The sequence below is a fragment of the Lonchura striata genome, chromosome 2, assembly GCF_050655825.1.
Source record: "Lonchura striata isolate lonStrDom1 chromosome 2, ASM5065582v1, whole genome shotgun sequence".
In the NCBI taxonomy this organism is placed as follows: domain Eukaryota; kingdom Metazoa; phylum Chordata; class Aves; order Passeriformes; family Estrildidae; genus Lonchura; species Lonchura striata.
In genome coordinates this window covers 9,228,677-9,243,621 of record NC_140704.1, presented here as the reverse complement: position 1 = coordinate 9,243,621, position 14,945 = coordinate 9,228,677, and the positions used below count along the sequence as shown (strand labels likewise).

The 14,945-nt window shown below is 38.6% G+C and overlaps 1 protein-coding gene across 1 annotated transcript in view; it reads left to right on the top strand.

The window, feature by feature from the left end:
• PTPRN2 (protein tyrosine phosphatase receptor type N2) overlaps positions 1 to 14,945 on the top strand; it is a 636,386-nt gene that overhangs the window by 546,219 nt on the left and 75,222 nt on the right. Inside the window, exon 14 of the mRNA XM_077789214.2 lies at positions 4,863 to 5,057. Within this exon, the coding sequence (XP_077645340.2) occupies positions 4,863 to 5,057 (195 nt within the window). The remainder of the gene's footprint in view (positions 1 to 4,862; positions 5,058 to 14,945) is intronic.

Below are 14,945 nucleotides of genomic sequence, written 5' to 3'. Positions count from 1 at the left end.
TCCTTACCAGGGCATATACATATATTTCTCTCTAAAACCAAACGTTTCAAGAAACTGTGCAGCTTCAATGGATTTTCCAATTTCCTTAAGTGGATTTTCCAGTAGATGACAGATAAAATTTTCTCTGAGCTCTCTTTTGCTGCCTTGCCCTTCTGTGGCAGCAGTGGCTGCTGTGCATCACAAAGCCACATGGCAGGAGATGCAGCTCCCATCACTGGCTGGTGACAGAGCCCAAAACTCCTGCTGGTAAGCAACTCACATCTCCAGAACAGCCTGGACAGGTATCTGTGGGCTCAATTTCTGAACAGATTTGATGCCTCCTCGTTTGAGAGGAGAGTTTTTTACCCCTTCAGGCTCAGAGACCCACCTAACAAAATATGGTGGCAAGACTGGCTCTCAGTTTTGTCCAGGAGGTGCAGCAAGTCTCTTAATGCCTTTCTTTAAATGTGGATAAGCTACATTTATGCTGCAGAGTGGTTAATTCACAAGTAGAATGTATGGATTTGAGAATCTATTTGTTGCACTTGAGGAAATAGTTGCACTTCATGCTTCTGCCTGTCTCTGTGTGGACAGCCAAGTATTAGGAATATTTTAGAACCTCATTGTGAAGAGGATTGAGGGGTTTCCAAGAATACTGTTTATGGTTTGTTTAAGGTTATCAATTGTGTGTCAAATAAAAAGCTCGCTGCAGATGATCATGGTGCAGTGCTTTGAACTCATTTAACTCAACATTATTTACAGAATATTTATCTTGGTTATGGCAGTTTTTGGCATACAGCAATATTACTTCTCCATTATATACTGCATGTGACCGCCATATCAGTTTGATAATAAATGCTGGGAAATAAAAAACAGAGTAAGTGCCTTAGTATGATAGCAATTCCCATGTGATGGGAAATAATGTCATAAACTTCAAATTACCTTTTAAATAAATGTTTATGTCCAACCCATCCATTAGATCATAGCCTGAAGGTCAGGAGGATCGTTTCTTCATCTTTCACTGTATGCATTATGGTTGCTTTTTTAGGTGTAAATGATGTTTTTAAATGAAGAATGGCACTAGAACTATACACAAACAATGGCTAGACATTACTGAGTCGCAGCATGGCAGAAATAGCCTCAGCCACTCTGCTAAATATAGAAATGCAGCAGTAAATTGAATTCATTCTTAGAAAATATTTTTAATGGCTGAGACAATACAGAAATACAGTTCATATAATTCTCACAGTATGAAGCTTTGACATTTTAGTCAAGAATGAATTCTAGTTGTGGTTTAGTAAATGGCTGATTTGCAAAATTCTTGTGAGAGTAAAGATTTTGGAGAGGAAGACAGAGCATACCTGAGCATGCAGAGAAGTGCACAAGTAACAGATATTGTATTTATGAGGGTCTGAACCATTCAGGGCTTTTTGCATTTGTGAAGAGATGCCAGCTCAGTAAGTGCCATGGGATGGTGTGAAACACCCCACACTCTGAGACCCCGCTGTTCCCAATGCCTTTTGTAGGAAGGGAACACTGATGCCAAATTCCACGTAAAGACATTTCCCTGCTTTCAGCTGGACATTCCTTGTCCGTCTGTCCTGGAGGAACTCAAATGGCTCCTCAAAACACTCGAAGCTTTTACATGTGGTGGTCTTGAACATGTTGTCCCTGCAGTGCCAGGCTAGAAACCCAGGTGGGAGCTGGAATGGTTGGGCTGGCAGAGAGGTGGCTTTGGGGCAGCAGAAGCTGTGGCTGTCCTGAGGTGGCTGATGTGTGCATGGGGATGGGGCAGGTTCCTCAGCCAGGGCTGGGCTAGCTGGGAAAGGGGCAAGGTAGAGTTGTCGAGGGCTGTCACACTGATCTGGAAATAAATTCAACCCAAAATCTTCTGTCTGCAGGCAGAGGAAAATTCATTGTCATGGAGATTTAAAACTCCAGTCAAGAAAATCAGAAGTGTGTTTGCTTCAGCTATGATTTGACCTTCCTGTTTACATTAAGCATTTTTTACGGCAGAGTGCAGTGACGTGGGTGCTTTGTTTGAGGTATTTGACAGTAAAAGCAGTTCTGGGAATTATTATTTTGGTTCTTTATATGTCAGGAAACAAATATGTTAAAATTTGAGAGAAGGTAATTTTTAAAAAAATGTATTTAAATTTGTTAGGATTCTCAACTTCATCTTCTTCCACAAGGACCATGAGCATGTTAAACTTCATTTTAAAACAACATTTCTTAGTAGCATACTAAATTCTTTATGTCCAAAAATATTTTGGTTAGAGGTTAATCTGGTCCAGAATCAATTGTCTAAAGATTGTTTCTTTTTGTCATTATAATTCATGTAAAAATGGTACATTAATTTCTTAGAGATCACTTGATCTCAATTCTTTTTTGTTAACAGAGGTCTATAATCCTTTCCACAGCAACCACTTGTAAAAGCAGAGGATTATGGCTTGAGGCAGGATATGAACAGCAGGAACAGATCAACTTAAAAACAAAGATCCTGTTTGAGTACAAATGCTATTGTTAGCACAGAGTTGGGGTGAGTCAAGTGGCAGGATGTCTATTAGAATATAATAAATTCATATCAATGCCACATGGCATGCTAGCCAGAAGACACATCCTTCTAGGTTTTATGTGATGGACTTCTTATTTTTATACCTTTACTTATTATACTTTTGCTTAGTCCAATAAACCATTCTCTCTGGGAATGGCTGATGTTTAAACATCTGAGCAGCTTTTTGGTTTTTTGTAGATTTATTTTTCTGTCTAAAAAGCTTCCACTCTGTTATTATTTTTCCCAAACCTGCTAAAAGCTGGGATTTGAAATTACACTACTGCAGGGTCATTCTGAGGTTAGTAATAGACAGTGAGGACTATTGCTATCCTTTCTTATAAAGTGTGTGATCCTCCAGAGAAAAGGAGAAAAAGAGGTTTTTTCTTTGTTCCTACATTTAAAAATATAAGATATCTTTTCCTTTATTAAAATCTTGGGTTTAGTACAGATAGTTTAACTGACCTATTTAACAGCAATATATGTGAGTCAATTAAACATACTTTTGAAGTTTAAGTTATTTTTCTAATATTTTTCATGTTTTCATGCTACAAAGGTACCAACTGACAGAATACATACTACTCAAGTGTAGAACACCCCTACTTTTGGTAAAAATTGGAAAAATTCTTTCATGGCCTAGACAAAATCAATAAATATAAAAAAATGCAGTGATGGAGTCAGGTAGCAGTTTTCTGTACAGTTATTCCAACAACTGACACCATATAGAATTAGTAATCTCTGCTTCCCAAGCTTCTGTTGACTGTGTTTTTGTAGCTCAGTGAAATATATCCTGTTTATAAATTATACACATTTCATCTCAATGTATCTTAATTTGTACATGCATACATACATATATGTATCTATATATATACATACTGTATTAAATACCATCAAATAGTAAGAGTCCACATAAGCACCTCTAATGGCAAATAAGACAGAAGTTTTGGTAGAAAAGAATATTTGAAGGGGTCTTTAATCATTGTCATGTGGTGACAGAAGTTTCTATATGATGGTTTCAGGGAGTTTGTTTGAATGCTTACTGCTACATAGATTAGGATCCCCCTTCAGTGTCCTAGAGTTTGCAAGGTTAAAAAAAGCCCTAAACGTAGTCTTAAGTTATATTTTGAACTCCTGTGTGAAAAGATTTTATTGCACTTGATAAATAATGGTTTTCAGATCATCCTACTAATGGCACTTGGGCTGCAACTAAATTATCAATGAATAAGAAAACAGAAGCCATGGCATTCCAGTGGTATGAATTTTTCAGCCTGTATTATTTTGTTAGCCTGAGGCAAAAGATTGAGCTTCTAGTACTTGTCTGTGCAGAATGAGTAATCTGAGATAAATTTGTTCCCACACTGTGTGTGCAATATGGCCACATCCTATAGACTTACCAAGCAGCCAAGGACCCCTCATGGACAATAGTCATATGTTAAAAAAATGATCATTTTATTACAGTGTCTGTGGTCTCACCACTACAGCTGATTCTAACAGCATTGCAACATGACAGAGTAACTGTGGGTCTGCTCATCTTGTTAGAATCAGAATTTTATACTATTAGGAGTTGGTTTTACCAGCAGGATTTTCTGTTACCTAACCAGAATTCTATATATTTTCACGAATTCTATGCATGAGAGCAACTGAAAATACGTATTCCCAGTGCTATCTATTTTGGTGTTTCAACACGACTTGCATTAGTGTGTGTGATAGCTTGAATTTCCTTTATTCGCCAAAGCTGCTTAAACAATACAATGACAGATTTCTGCTTTTATTCTTCGTTAATGTCATTCTTCATCCTCTCTGCCCCACATCAGGGAGGAAGTGTTGCGAGTTTGCTATTTTAATGAAGAGAAATGAGGCATCTATCAACTAGGATTTACATTGGAGAGCACATCAATTCAGTTGCCTTGAGCTTGCTGAGTTTGCATATCCAGGGCCAAGCAGTGCTCTCAATTACTCCCGTGCAACCCCATTAACTTCAGGAGGTTGTGTGGTTCAAAAGTGGCTTTGCAGAATGTGGGGCAATATTAGGGGAAGAAAAAAAAATATATATCTGCTAGAGGAGTCAAGCTCCAAAATAGGATTTTTGGTTATCTATACGGAGATGTGCGTGCAGCCACTTTTGAAAGGTTAGGGTAGTCATCGTGTAGTAATTTCATTGAGCATCCCTTTGTAGCTTAACAGAACAGACAGCCGCCCAAAAATTACTGCAGTGAGGGGGAAAACACTTCCAGCTCTGGAAACATATTGTAAATCATATGTCTTTAGTAGACTCTATCCTGTAATTACTCAGCTGTAGGTTGTTTCCTCCCCTCTCTCTCTCTGTCTCCAGGAGCTATGCCGGCAGCGCATGGCGGTGAAGACCTCTGACCGCCCGGAGCCCCCGCGCGCGTCCCGAATCAGCAGCGTTTCCTCACAGCTCAGCGATGGGCCCGTGCCCAGCCCCTCGGCCCGGAGCAGCACCTCGTCCTGGAGCGAGGAGCCGGTCCAGTCCAACATGGACATCTCCACCGGTCACATGATCCTGGTAAGGCGCTCCCGTCTTCCAGAAATTCCCACTGAATTTCACACAGCTGTTGGAAGGAGAGCTTTAAAACGTGTTTTCACGAGTGAAAAATATTCCTGAGCTTCATTGGTAATCTGAACTTTGTATAATTAAAACAGGCACTTTTATTTCCTATCTTTTTTTTCATTATATCTTTGTTTTTCTTCTCTCGGGAACGTTCTTTTAATCTGAAAATATGAATTGTTTGCATGCCTGCTTTTAAGGAAAAAAAAGCCCTGTGGTGTCCTCTTGTCCTATTAATTTATGTTTAGCTTAGCTTGGACAACTGAAGAAAGCTGCCAAATTTCTGATCAGCTCACTGCTTTTTCTCATGTGTCTCCAGTGTGTGGAGATATCTGAGCTGAGAAGGCAACAGAAGATTAATAATATGGAGCAATTTGTGTCTGTCACCCTCAGAAAAGGGATCTGAAATATCTGAAATTTGAGCTTTGCCTGGATTTTTTTTTTTTTTTTTTTTTTTTTTTTTTTTTTTTTTTTTGTCCTTGGATAAGTGTCTTCCAAGTTGGATTTCTCATGTTTGAAATGATCCAAATATATTCCATTGATGGAGTCTGTGTTGGAAATATTGGGTTGCTTCCAAGGACAGCTTGAGACCAGTATCACTGTAGAAAATGGACACCTGAAGAGTTTTCTGCATGTAAGAGTCAGAGTCCAGTGGTTGGGACTGGTGGAGATTGTTTCTGTCCTGTTGGGAGAGCTGTAGAGTAATCCTTCATTTTTTCTGCCTTATTTTCATCTTTCTTTAAATATTTACTCTCTCTAGAGTACATTGACATTAGCCGAGTAGAAGTTAGGTTGTGGTGAAGAACTTGACCAAAAGTTGTGTTATTTTGCTTGTATATTTGACTTCTGTCTTTACCTAAAGCAAGCATTCTTTGCAGTTGATAGTTTGCCATATTTCTGGAAACTTCTCTCCATCATGTCATACTTTTGGGTCATAATTTTTAAACTTCTTTCTTTTTCTGGACTTAAATTTAAAGGTACTATCTTATGAGGTATTTTTCAAGTTCTTACAAGCCAACCTCCCATTGTGGAGAAAGGAATGAAGTAAGGCAATATCCAAAAACCTAATTTGACCTCAGCCAAGTTACTGACCTCCTTCAGCCTTGATCGAGTCAGCTATAAAACAGAGCAAAAGCAGGGTAGGATTTTAAACCAGATGCTTCCTCAGAGTTTATCATCCTGAGTAAATACATCCCCTTCCAAAAGTAATTAATTAATTATTATATTAATATCTGTTAGACAAGTGCATCTTGAAAGTCTTGTTCCCATGACAGAAAACCATTTGTTACAGTTTTGACTGTTCCACTTTTGCCTAACCATAATTAAAATCCACTTGATTTCCTTTCATAGTTAAGTAAAATACTTGGGGGCTGGGGGGAGTGGGAGGATTGGGAACCCCAAACATTTCCAGTTGCCCAGTCTCAAAATAAATACAAATTCTGAGGCAAAAAGGATTCAAAAAGATCTAGGCAATATGTTTGTATGGAAATAAGAGCAAGATTTCCTGTGTAGATGGAAATACTAATTTAACATTTGCAAACAGTTTCAGCTACTTCAAATTGAGCAAAATTGCTTTCAGTGGTATTATTGAGAAATATAAAAATATAATCTCAAAATCACGTTTAAAGGAGAGGAAGTTGCATATGGGAACCTCTTGTTTTGGCTCTGCAAATTTCTGCAAAATTGCAAGAAAGAATTGTCTTCATATGGCAGTAAATAAACTTTAAAAAATAGTCAGGTTGGTCAAGATCACTCTTAGAGTGTTCAGTGTTCATAATTCAGTCAATCCTGCTTAAACCTGGATGAAATCATACATGTGTTAACTTTCTAACAGCAGATGTTACATCTTAGATGGGGAGGGTTCAAAGAAGGGTAAAGAAATACTGTAGGGTTTTGAGAGTGCAAGCCACACAGAGAGAGTAAAAACAGTTAATTTGCTAAGTCTAACCTGAACAAACAAAAAAATCAGTCATTCAGGGGAGTCTGCCTATGTGCTGTGACATAGAAGATGGGGAATATTTGTTCTTAATGGACTCAGATGATACAATTAGGAAGAAAATACGTGTTAGCATCGAAATATGCATTTATCTTTGCTATCAGGGCAAGTCTGATAGGAGGGTCAGGCAGGCAGTGGGATGTTTACTTAAGGAAGCAGTTAAACCATAAATACAAGATTTGCTGAAGGCAGAGAAGGGTTAGGTTTACATGGAAGGATCAGCATCTCTCAGCTACAGCACAGGAGCAGATGATTGGGCTTGATCAGAAATGCTCATGTTTTGTGTCACTGTGGGTCACAATGAAACCAGAGAGCTGACCCAGTTTATATTCTGCTCAAAAATAAATGCACATCTCTGTAATACCTTATTTACCTGAATTTCTCTCCTTCTGGGGATGCTGTGGCTTGTTGGACCTCAGCAACAGAAGGAGTTCACCAGAGGTGAACTCTTCCTCCCTTTGCCTTGCAGATACAAGTGGATGAGACTGAGGAGACACTGCAATTTTATACTGTTCAATACAAGACAATTTTCAGTTCTTCTCTTTTCCCTCTGCCACAATGTTCTTCCTTTTAAACTTTGTAGGTATTTCCTTTGAAAAATGTCTCCGTGCCCAAAAAAACACCTGAGAAATACTAGCAAAGGGCCTAGTAAGAATGGCAGATACCCTCTTGCTTTGCAGGGTAAATGCACTTACAGGTCTGTAAATGTGGTTTTGAGCTCCACAACGTGCAGTGGTAGTTAGCTGAACTAAGGTTCCTCAGTCCTTATTGCTCATAGGTGCCAGGGTTTCCCTAGAGAAAATAAAACAATGGATTACTGTGTAAAGTGGTAGCAGGAAATAATTTTTTTGATTCATAAAGAGAATAAAACTTTAATGAAAATAGCTTAGAAGTGTGTGACTGCTGAATGGCTCCACACAGTCTTATTCAGAGGTAGCATTGGTCAGAAATATTTCTGTGGAGCTGTTTAATTTGGTGGAAAATGCTATCAGTCATACCTGCAGTCATATCTAAGTCATCTCAGCTTGGGGTTTGTTGGAACTTGGGTTAGCCACAGGTACTGCTTTCTTGGAGGACTTGCCTATTGTTTATAGTGCTCGAGGTGTGCAGGAACCAGGAATCTTCCAAGCCCTGTGGCTGTGGGGCAGTGTCCTCACTTAGAAACCAGCCTTCAAAGGGAAAAATCCTGCATTTCTGCATTTCTGCCACTTCCCTGCACTGCTGCCAGCAGCGTGAGGTGGTTTGAGCTGTTGGCAGGAGGAAGCAGGGAGGGCTCAGGAGGCCCAGAAGGACAGCGATAACAACATTCAGAGGGTTTTTTTTTTTCCTTTTCACTGTCTTTTTCATCACATTTCTAACAGGAGGGTGGTGCATATGGCACATTTTAATTCTGTCTTTCTAAAATATCCAAGCACTTTGGAAAGTGTAATTAGAGGAGCATGTTTAATGCAGTCGTGTTTGTGGCACTGACTGGCTGGTTTTAGCAGCAGCAACAGCTCAGGATGTGTGCCCTCATTTTGGTCACCACTGGTTTTGCAAGAAAGCATCATTCAGAAGGCCACCACAAGGGAAAGCATAGGAACTTAATTTTCCACCCACTTTATTCTCATGTGTATGTCTATATTGCAGCCGACAAGAGAAGTTCTAATAAAGGGCAACAATTCCATTTGCAGTCCAGCAAGAAAACCAAAGGTGGTTTAAAAGTGATCAGGAAAGATTTAGTCTCCCTACTTGGGCTCCTGAATTTTAGGTATTTAATGAAGTGTTGGTGCTGACTTGAGTCCATAAATACCCCCTCTACTTGATGAAGTGAGTAGGTGGCTCTGAAGCTCTCCAGAGAATTAGGCAGAGAGTGGATTTCTTGTGAGATGCCTCCTTTGTGCTGCACAATCCAGTTGATGTTTGCAGCTTACAGGGAGTCTTTTTTGATGGTGCTGTAGCACAAGCTCAGCACCAAGGTGGATTGGTTCCTACGCCTGCTGCATGTTTTTACCACGCCTTGTTTTGGTTAAAATAATTATAATATTTTATGAGGTTTTAAATGAAGAAGAGTACTGCAAGAAGAGAATGTATGCTTTTGGTGATACTATTATGAGGCTGCTATCTGAATACCATATAAGAGAGGGTATTTGCAGAAGCAGAAGTGATTTTCTGTGTTTTGTTGGCTTTTTCCTTGTAAAGACAGACGTGCAGAAATCGGAACATTATACATAAATTAGAATTTCAGAAAGTGTGAATTTACAAAAGGTCTTTTTCAGATTTTTTTGTAAGCTGAAATCTTAGCTGTCTTCTCCCAGAGGGTATGAAACTGATTTATGTATTGGAAATAATAATAATGTGTAATTGTTGTGATTATGTACTTTTCAGAAGGAGAAGGAAGTTTCATACTTGGGCTGAATGAGGAGATGAGAACAGATGAACTAGAGCCTGAAATCTATGGGCTTTTATCTAAGAGATATCAGCCTGCTTAATCCCCATGTCTTTGGCAATATGCCTGTAAAACCAGGAGGACATTCACCATAGAGAAGTGAAGGATGGCCTCCTATGAGAACTTTCTGTCAAAGTGCTGGGACAGATTGTGTCTCAGAAGCTGACACAGCCTTGGCTGGGGACATGGGGTGGGGGCCTGGTAAAACAGGCAAACCCCAGGTGCTGAATTTTCATCCACTTTAGTTTTGATGCTGAATCACTGGCAGGATTGCTGTAGGACTGGGAAGGGTAACAGGGAAAGAGAAGAGTTTACAAGATTGAACTTGGGGGTTTTTGATGGTATTGATGGTATCTGTTGCTCTCTCAATAGTAACTTTTTGATGGTTTCTTAGCAATTTTCCCCTCACTCTCATTTTTTGAATGAATTCTTTTTTAAATTAGCTCTGTGGGGTAGCAGCAAAAGTTTTGTTGTTTTTTTTTAAATTGAATATGGAAGAGTGTAGAACTGAGTGACTGAAGACACATTGCAACAAGAAAAGGTATTTGCTAGATCCTGTATTACATCTTGCTGAAATTCCTTCATTTTATCCCTAAAGCTGTAATAAAATTGGGAGCAAAAGGCATCTAAACACACTTCTCTAAATGAAGAGAGTAGCTCCAGCACGTAAGGACAAATAGCACTGAGCAAGAAGCATGTGTACTTTCCACCTTGACCTTAATCCATATACACACTGAGCATCTCCTGAGCAAAGCAGCACAGAGGGCGTGAGTGCAGTGCACTGCCTGGGGACACAGATGCTGCAGAGGTGATTAATGCTGGCAGGGACTAAGGTGAGGAGTGCAGGTATGGAAAACAAGGTCTTTGTCACAATCATTTGTTTGATTATTAAATGGATTCTAATATTTTTTGCTTTTTCCCACTGTCTCCTTCTACCAGCATTACCTCTTCATGCATCTCAAGAATATAAATACCCTGTTTAAAAAAAGCTTGTGGCTGAGAAAATGAAGGAAAAAATCCTCCCTCACATGGGAAGGGAAAGAAGTCAGTGGCAAAGTTTAGCTCAAAGCATAAACTCCTTACAGATGTGCTAAGTGGATCTTAATCCCAACTTATCTTTCAGCTGTGCCAGTATAAATAGTTGTAGAAGTCTCACAAAATTAAGTCCCAAGAAAGCTTTGGCCCTAAAGGCCATTTCATCATGAACAGTTGGACAGGAGGAGTCACAAGGGAAAGGGCTGTTATAAATTGTGTTACTCAGTGACAGGATAGCCAATATCCCAAAAGGACATAAACACTGTGGATGGGAAAATCTTTACCCATCTCTCCCTGAGTTGTCATGCTTTTAGGGACAAGCAGAGCTGGCTGCCTCCTGAAAGATCTGCTGATGAAGTAGTATTTATCCTTTCATTTTACATCTTTTTTTCCCTCCCCAAATGTTTAAGTTGTTTCGAAACATTTGCCTGTGTTTGTTTAAAGCTGAGACTTGAGATACACGAGCAAAGAAAAGCTGCAAAGAAAAGTGGAAAAAAATCTCCTGGCATATGGAAACAGCTCTACTAATAGATCCATAAATCTAATAAATGGATGTATGTACTACATAGATTATATCAATAAAACTCAGAAAAAATATTCATGAACATGTTACCCTTTGATTCTTCCATTTTATTTGTTTCATAATAAGTTGCTCCCCATTTTCTATATTAATTTTGTTGAATGGGCTTTAGGAAATAATGACAATTGCACAGTCAGTATTAAATCGAGAAAAACATTCCTCTTGAACATGGTATGAAATTGATTTCAAAACGCTTTTTCTCCCTAAATTCTTCCATGCCAGTTGTTTTCCCCTAATGTATTCATGATTAGAAATAACTCACCAAATTTCTATGACTACATCTTACTCTGTGATTTGACTGCACAGTGTTTATTCCAGCTTTGTTTAAGCTGCTTTGGTTGAACGCTTTTATCCAACTTACATCATTCCCTAAGGCTTTTAGTAGAAAGATGAAGAAAACATTTCTCTTAATATTCTAGATTACTAATTTTAACAGTGTTACATTGGGAGAAATATGCGATACAAAACTAGGTTATGCAACTGTGTGCACCAAGTAAAAAGAAAGGATCATTTTCTTGGCTGAGATAAATCTTGGTGGCTGTCTGGAATTTTTCTGTTTCACCCAGCTTTCTTGCATTTCTAGAGGACATCCAAGTAATGTCAAGGCAAGACAACTATCAGCTGTAGAAAGTAGCAATAAATGGGGATTTAATTAAAATTATTTGAGTTTTGATACTTCAGGTTGAAGACAAGGAATGTTACTGGATACTCAGCTGCTTCTGAGAGTCTCATGAACCATGGAGTCTCCTGGAGATTAATATTTATCTGAGAGATCTTGTCTTTTGGCTCCAAATGCATCCTCAGTGATGAAGTGCTCTTGCTGTATTTTTCCTATTGTGCATGCTCACATCACATGCATTAAATCCTTGATAACTCATTGTAGCAGATACAGCAGTTAATCATGTTTTGGATCTAGCAGGTGGAAACGCCTGTTTAGAAGGATACTAGAAAGAGGACAATTCAGGAAGACTTCTCAGGCAGGAAATCCAAGATGATAATATACATTACAGAGTATTTCTGAACTGGTGGCAGAGTTCAGATATGAGCAGGTTGTGAGTTTTGACTCACTGTGGGGTAAAGAAATTACTTCACATGGGTTGCTAGACATGGCACACTGCTAAGATCAAATGTGGTAAATGGGACTGCAGCTTCAGAGCTCCTTGAAATGTATAAGAGTTCAGGGTGAAGCCAGGACTTGCTTCATGATACTTCCAAAGAGACACAATATTGGCACTGTGTTTTTGCACTGCTGTGCCAGTTGCAGTTTAGGAGAACTCCCATCAATATTTTGGAGAGCCCTTTGTTTTTGTGTGGGCCATCCAGCAAAAGTTATTGAACATGGTCTGGTTATTGGTAATGAAGACAGTTCAACCCCTCCACCAATTCAACAATGTCTGATTCAACAAAGTTCTTCAGGGCAAGATTAAAAACTCTTACCCTTTGCTTTCTGCAACTCCTTCTGGGATTAGACCATAATTTGGCAGTGTTTTCTGAGCAAGGTAACAGAGTTTGGGTGGTATTTGGAAAATTTGATGTGTAGGACACAGACAAAATGCTCCTGTGATGATCAAATTTTGCATATGCACCCACGACGCAGCTGTGGCAACATTTTTAAATTAGGAGATAAACATTAAAATAATCTGTGAAGTTTACTTGGAAGTGGATGACATAGTATTTGCTGTTCAATTAAAGAGGACTGTTTTACGTTTTGGTCAAAACCAGGTATATTCCATCCTCAGAAATTACATCCCTGCCCCAGTATGTCTTTATAAAAGACATGATTTTACTGAGTTTGTCTCCTTTATGTAACTGTCCTTTTGTTTCAGACCAGAGTAATATCTTACTTTTTTTTTCCTAAAGTTGGCAGCTCTCCCTCAATGCTGTCATGTCTCCCTTATCCTCTTCTCCTAAACTCATGAGCTAATGCTGCTTTAGGTTGCCAAGCTGGCCAAGAAAACCCTATTCATAGCAAGGGAGAATTATGAGCTGCCTCTTGTTGCTGGCTGTATGTTGGACCTTTGCATTGAACTAAGAATAGAAGGGAGTAGTGATAAACTGCCCACAAGCATCACCTCCTCCAAGCACAGCCTGCCACTGCTCTAGGAATTATTCTCTGGCCTTTTTCTCTCTGGAATGATTATGAGGGCTGATGTCCAGGTCTCAAATGTTTTTGTCCTCTGTCTGGTCAGTAGTAAATCCATCGAGGTTTCTTGAAGATGGTTGGTTTCTGGATTTGACTCATCTTTAAAAAATATTTCTCTGACTATGTATCACAACTGTGTTATTTTTAAGATGATTTATGTGAAGGTTTGCCACCTTCTGATTGGGCTGTTTGTACCAACTAAAATATTCCCATGAACATCCAAAAACTCCACTGCACATAGAAACTAAGCTCTAGTAGCTGTCAGACTGCAGTGAATTGAAGCACATTTCTGTACATCTTTTATTAAATATGTGCACATGCAGCACATTTCTTTAAGGAAAATAAAAGATGACAATGTCTCCTTTCTGGATGCATTATATTTGTACTTCAGCATTGAAGAGAGTCTGGTAATTATAAAGCTATTTACACGATTTTATTTTAAAATTATAAAGGTACTGAACTTGAGAAAACAAATGCAGTCAGTTATTTACTGCTGACTACTTTCATTCTTTCTATATTTAATTTAAGTGGACTGACTTTAGCTGGTTGCAAATAAAAATACTAAAGGACTAGCAATGCGCACCATGATTTGTGTTCTTGCTGTCATGCAAATTCACAGAAAGAAGGAAACATATTAAAGAAATTTGATAAGACCAGGTGGTCTGAGTGAATAATTTCCCTTTCATTAACATATTCCCCTTATTAACTCTGTAATTAATTGTACATAGCAAAGGAAAGCTATGGAAATTGCATTTTGAGATGTATCAAAGCTGACTTTATGCTTCAGACTTCCATGCAATTTACTATTAATGAAGCAAGAGATGGAGGCCCCAAATCTATAATTATTACTTACTATTTGAATGACAAGCAAAGAATTTTATCAGCACAGTTTCAAATGAAAGAGGATTAGCAGCTAATGTTGAAATTGTTAATCTTTCTTATTAAAATAATTTTGACGAGAGTGTTTAGCCTGAAAGAGGTTTCTGGAACATCATTTACCATTAAAACAGCTATTTTCTGAGGCTCAGTATGAATTTGTCTAAGTTTGACAGCAGGGTGCAAATATTTTTTAAATGAATGAATATTTTATGGGAGCTAAGGCTGTTCGTGTGTGAGCTGATGCCGAGCTGCTTGCTGTGTGCATATTCCTAGAATGTGTAGCAGGATGGTAGCTCAATATCTATCTCACCAAAGTGAAGATGTCTACTGAGATAACAAGGGGAAAAAAGCTACAGCAGGAAAATCTGAGAGCTGAAATTGCACCCACGGCTGTGTCTGCAGCCGAGTGATTAGCGGGTGGGAGCCCAGTCAGAATCAGGCCCTAGATCTTGGTGTTATATTTATGACACAGTGTTACTTCATGTTTATTTAGGCCTTCTTATACCTTTAAATACTGGTATATTTTTAGGGTTTGTATATTGGTTTTAGTATCATGTGCCTGGAGATGACTGTTCAGTGGTGGGTGCTTTTTACCCACATGCATGCTTGTGTACAAATCCCATGAGCAGCAATGGTATCCTCTATAGGTATAGATAAACATTTGGGAGCAGAGATACAATATATACAACTAACTTTTCTGTGTTAATGGAAAACTGTTCAGCATTTTAAATTTTAAAACTTTTCCTTGCAATATTTGCAATTTTTGTCTCTTACAGCACTGTTTT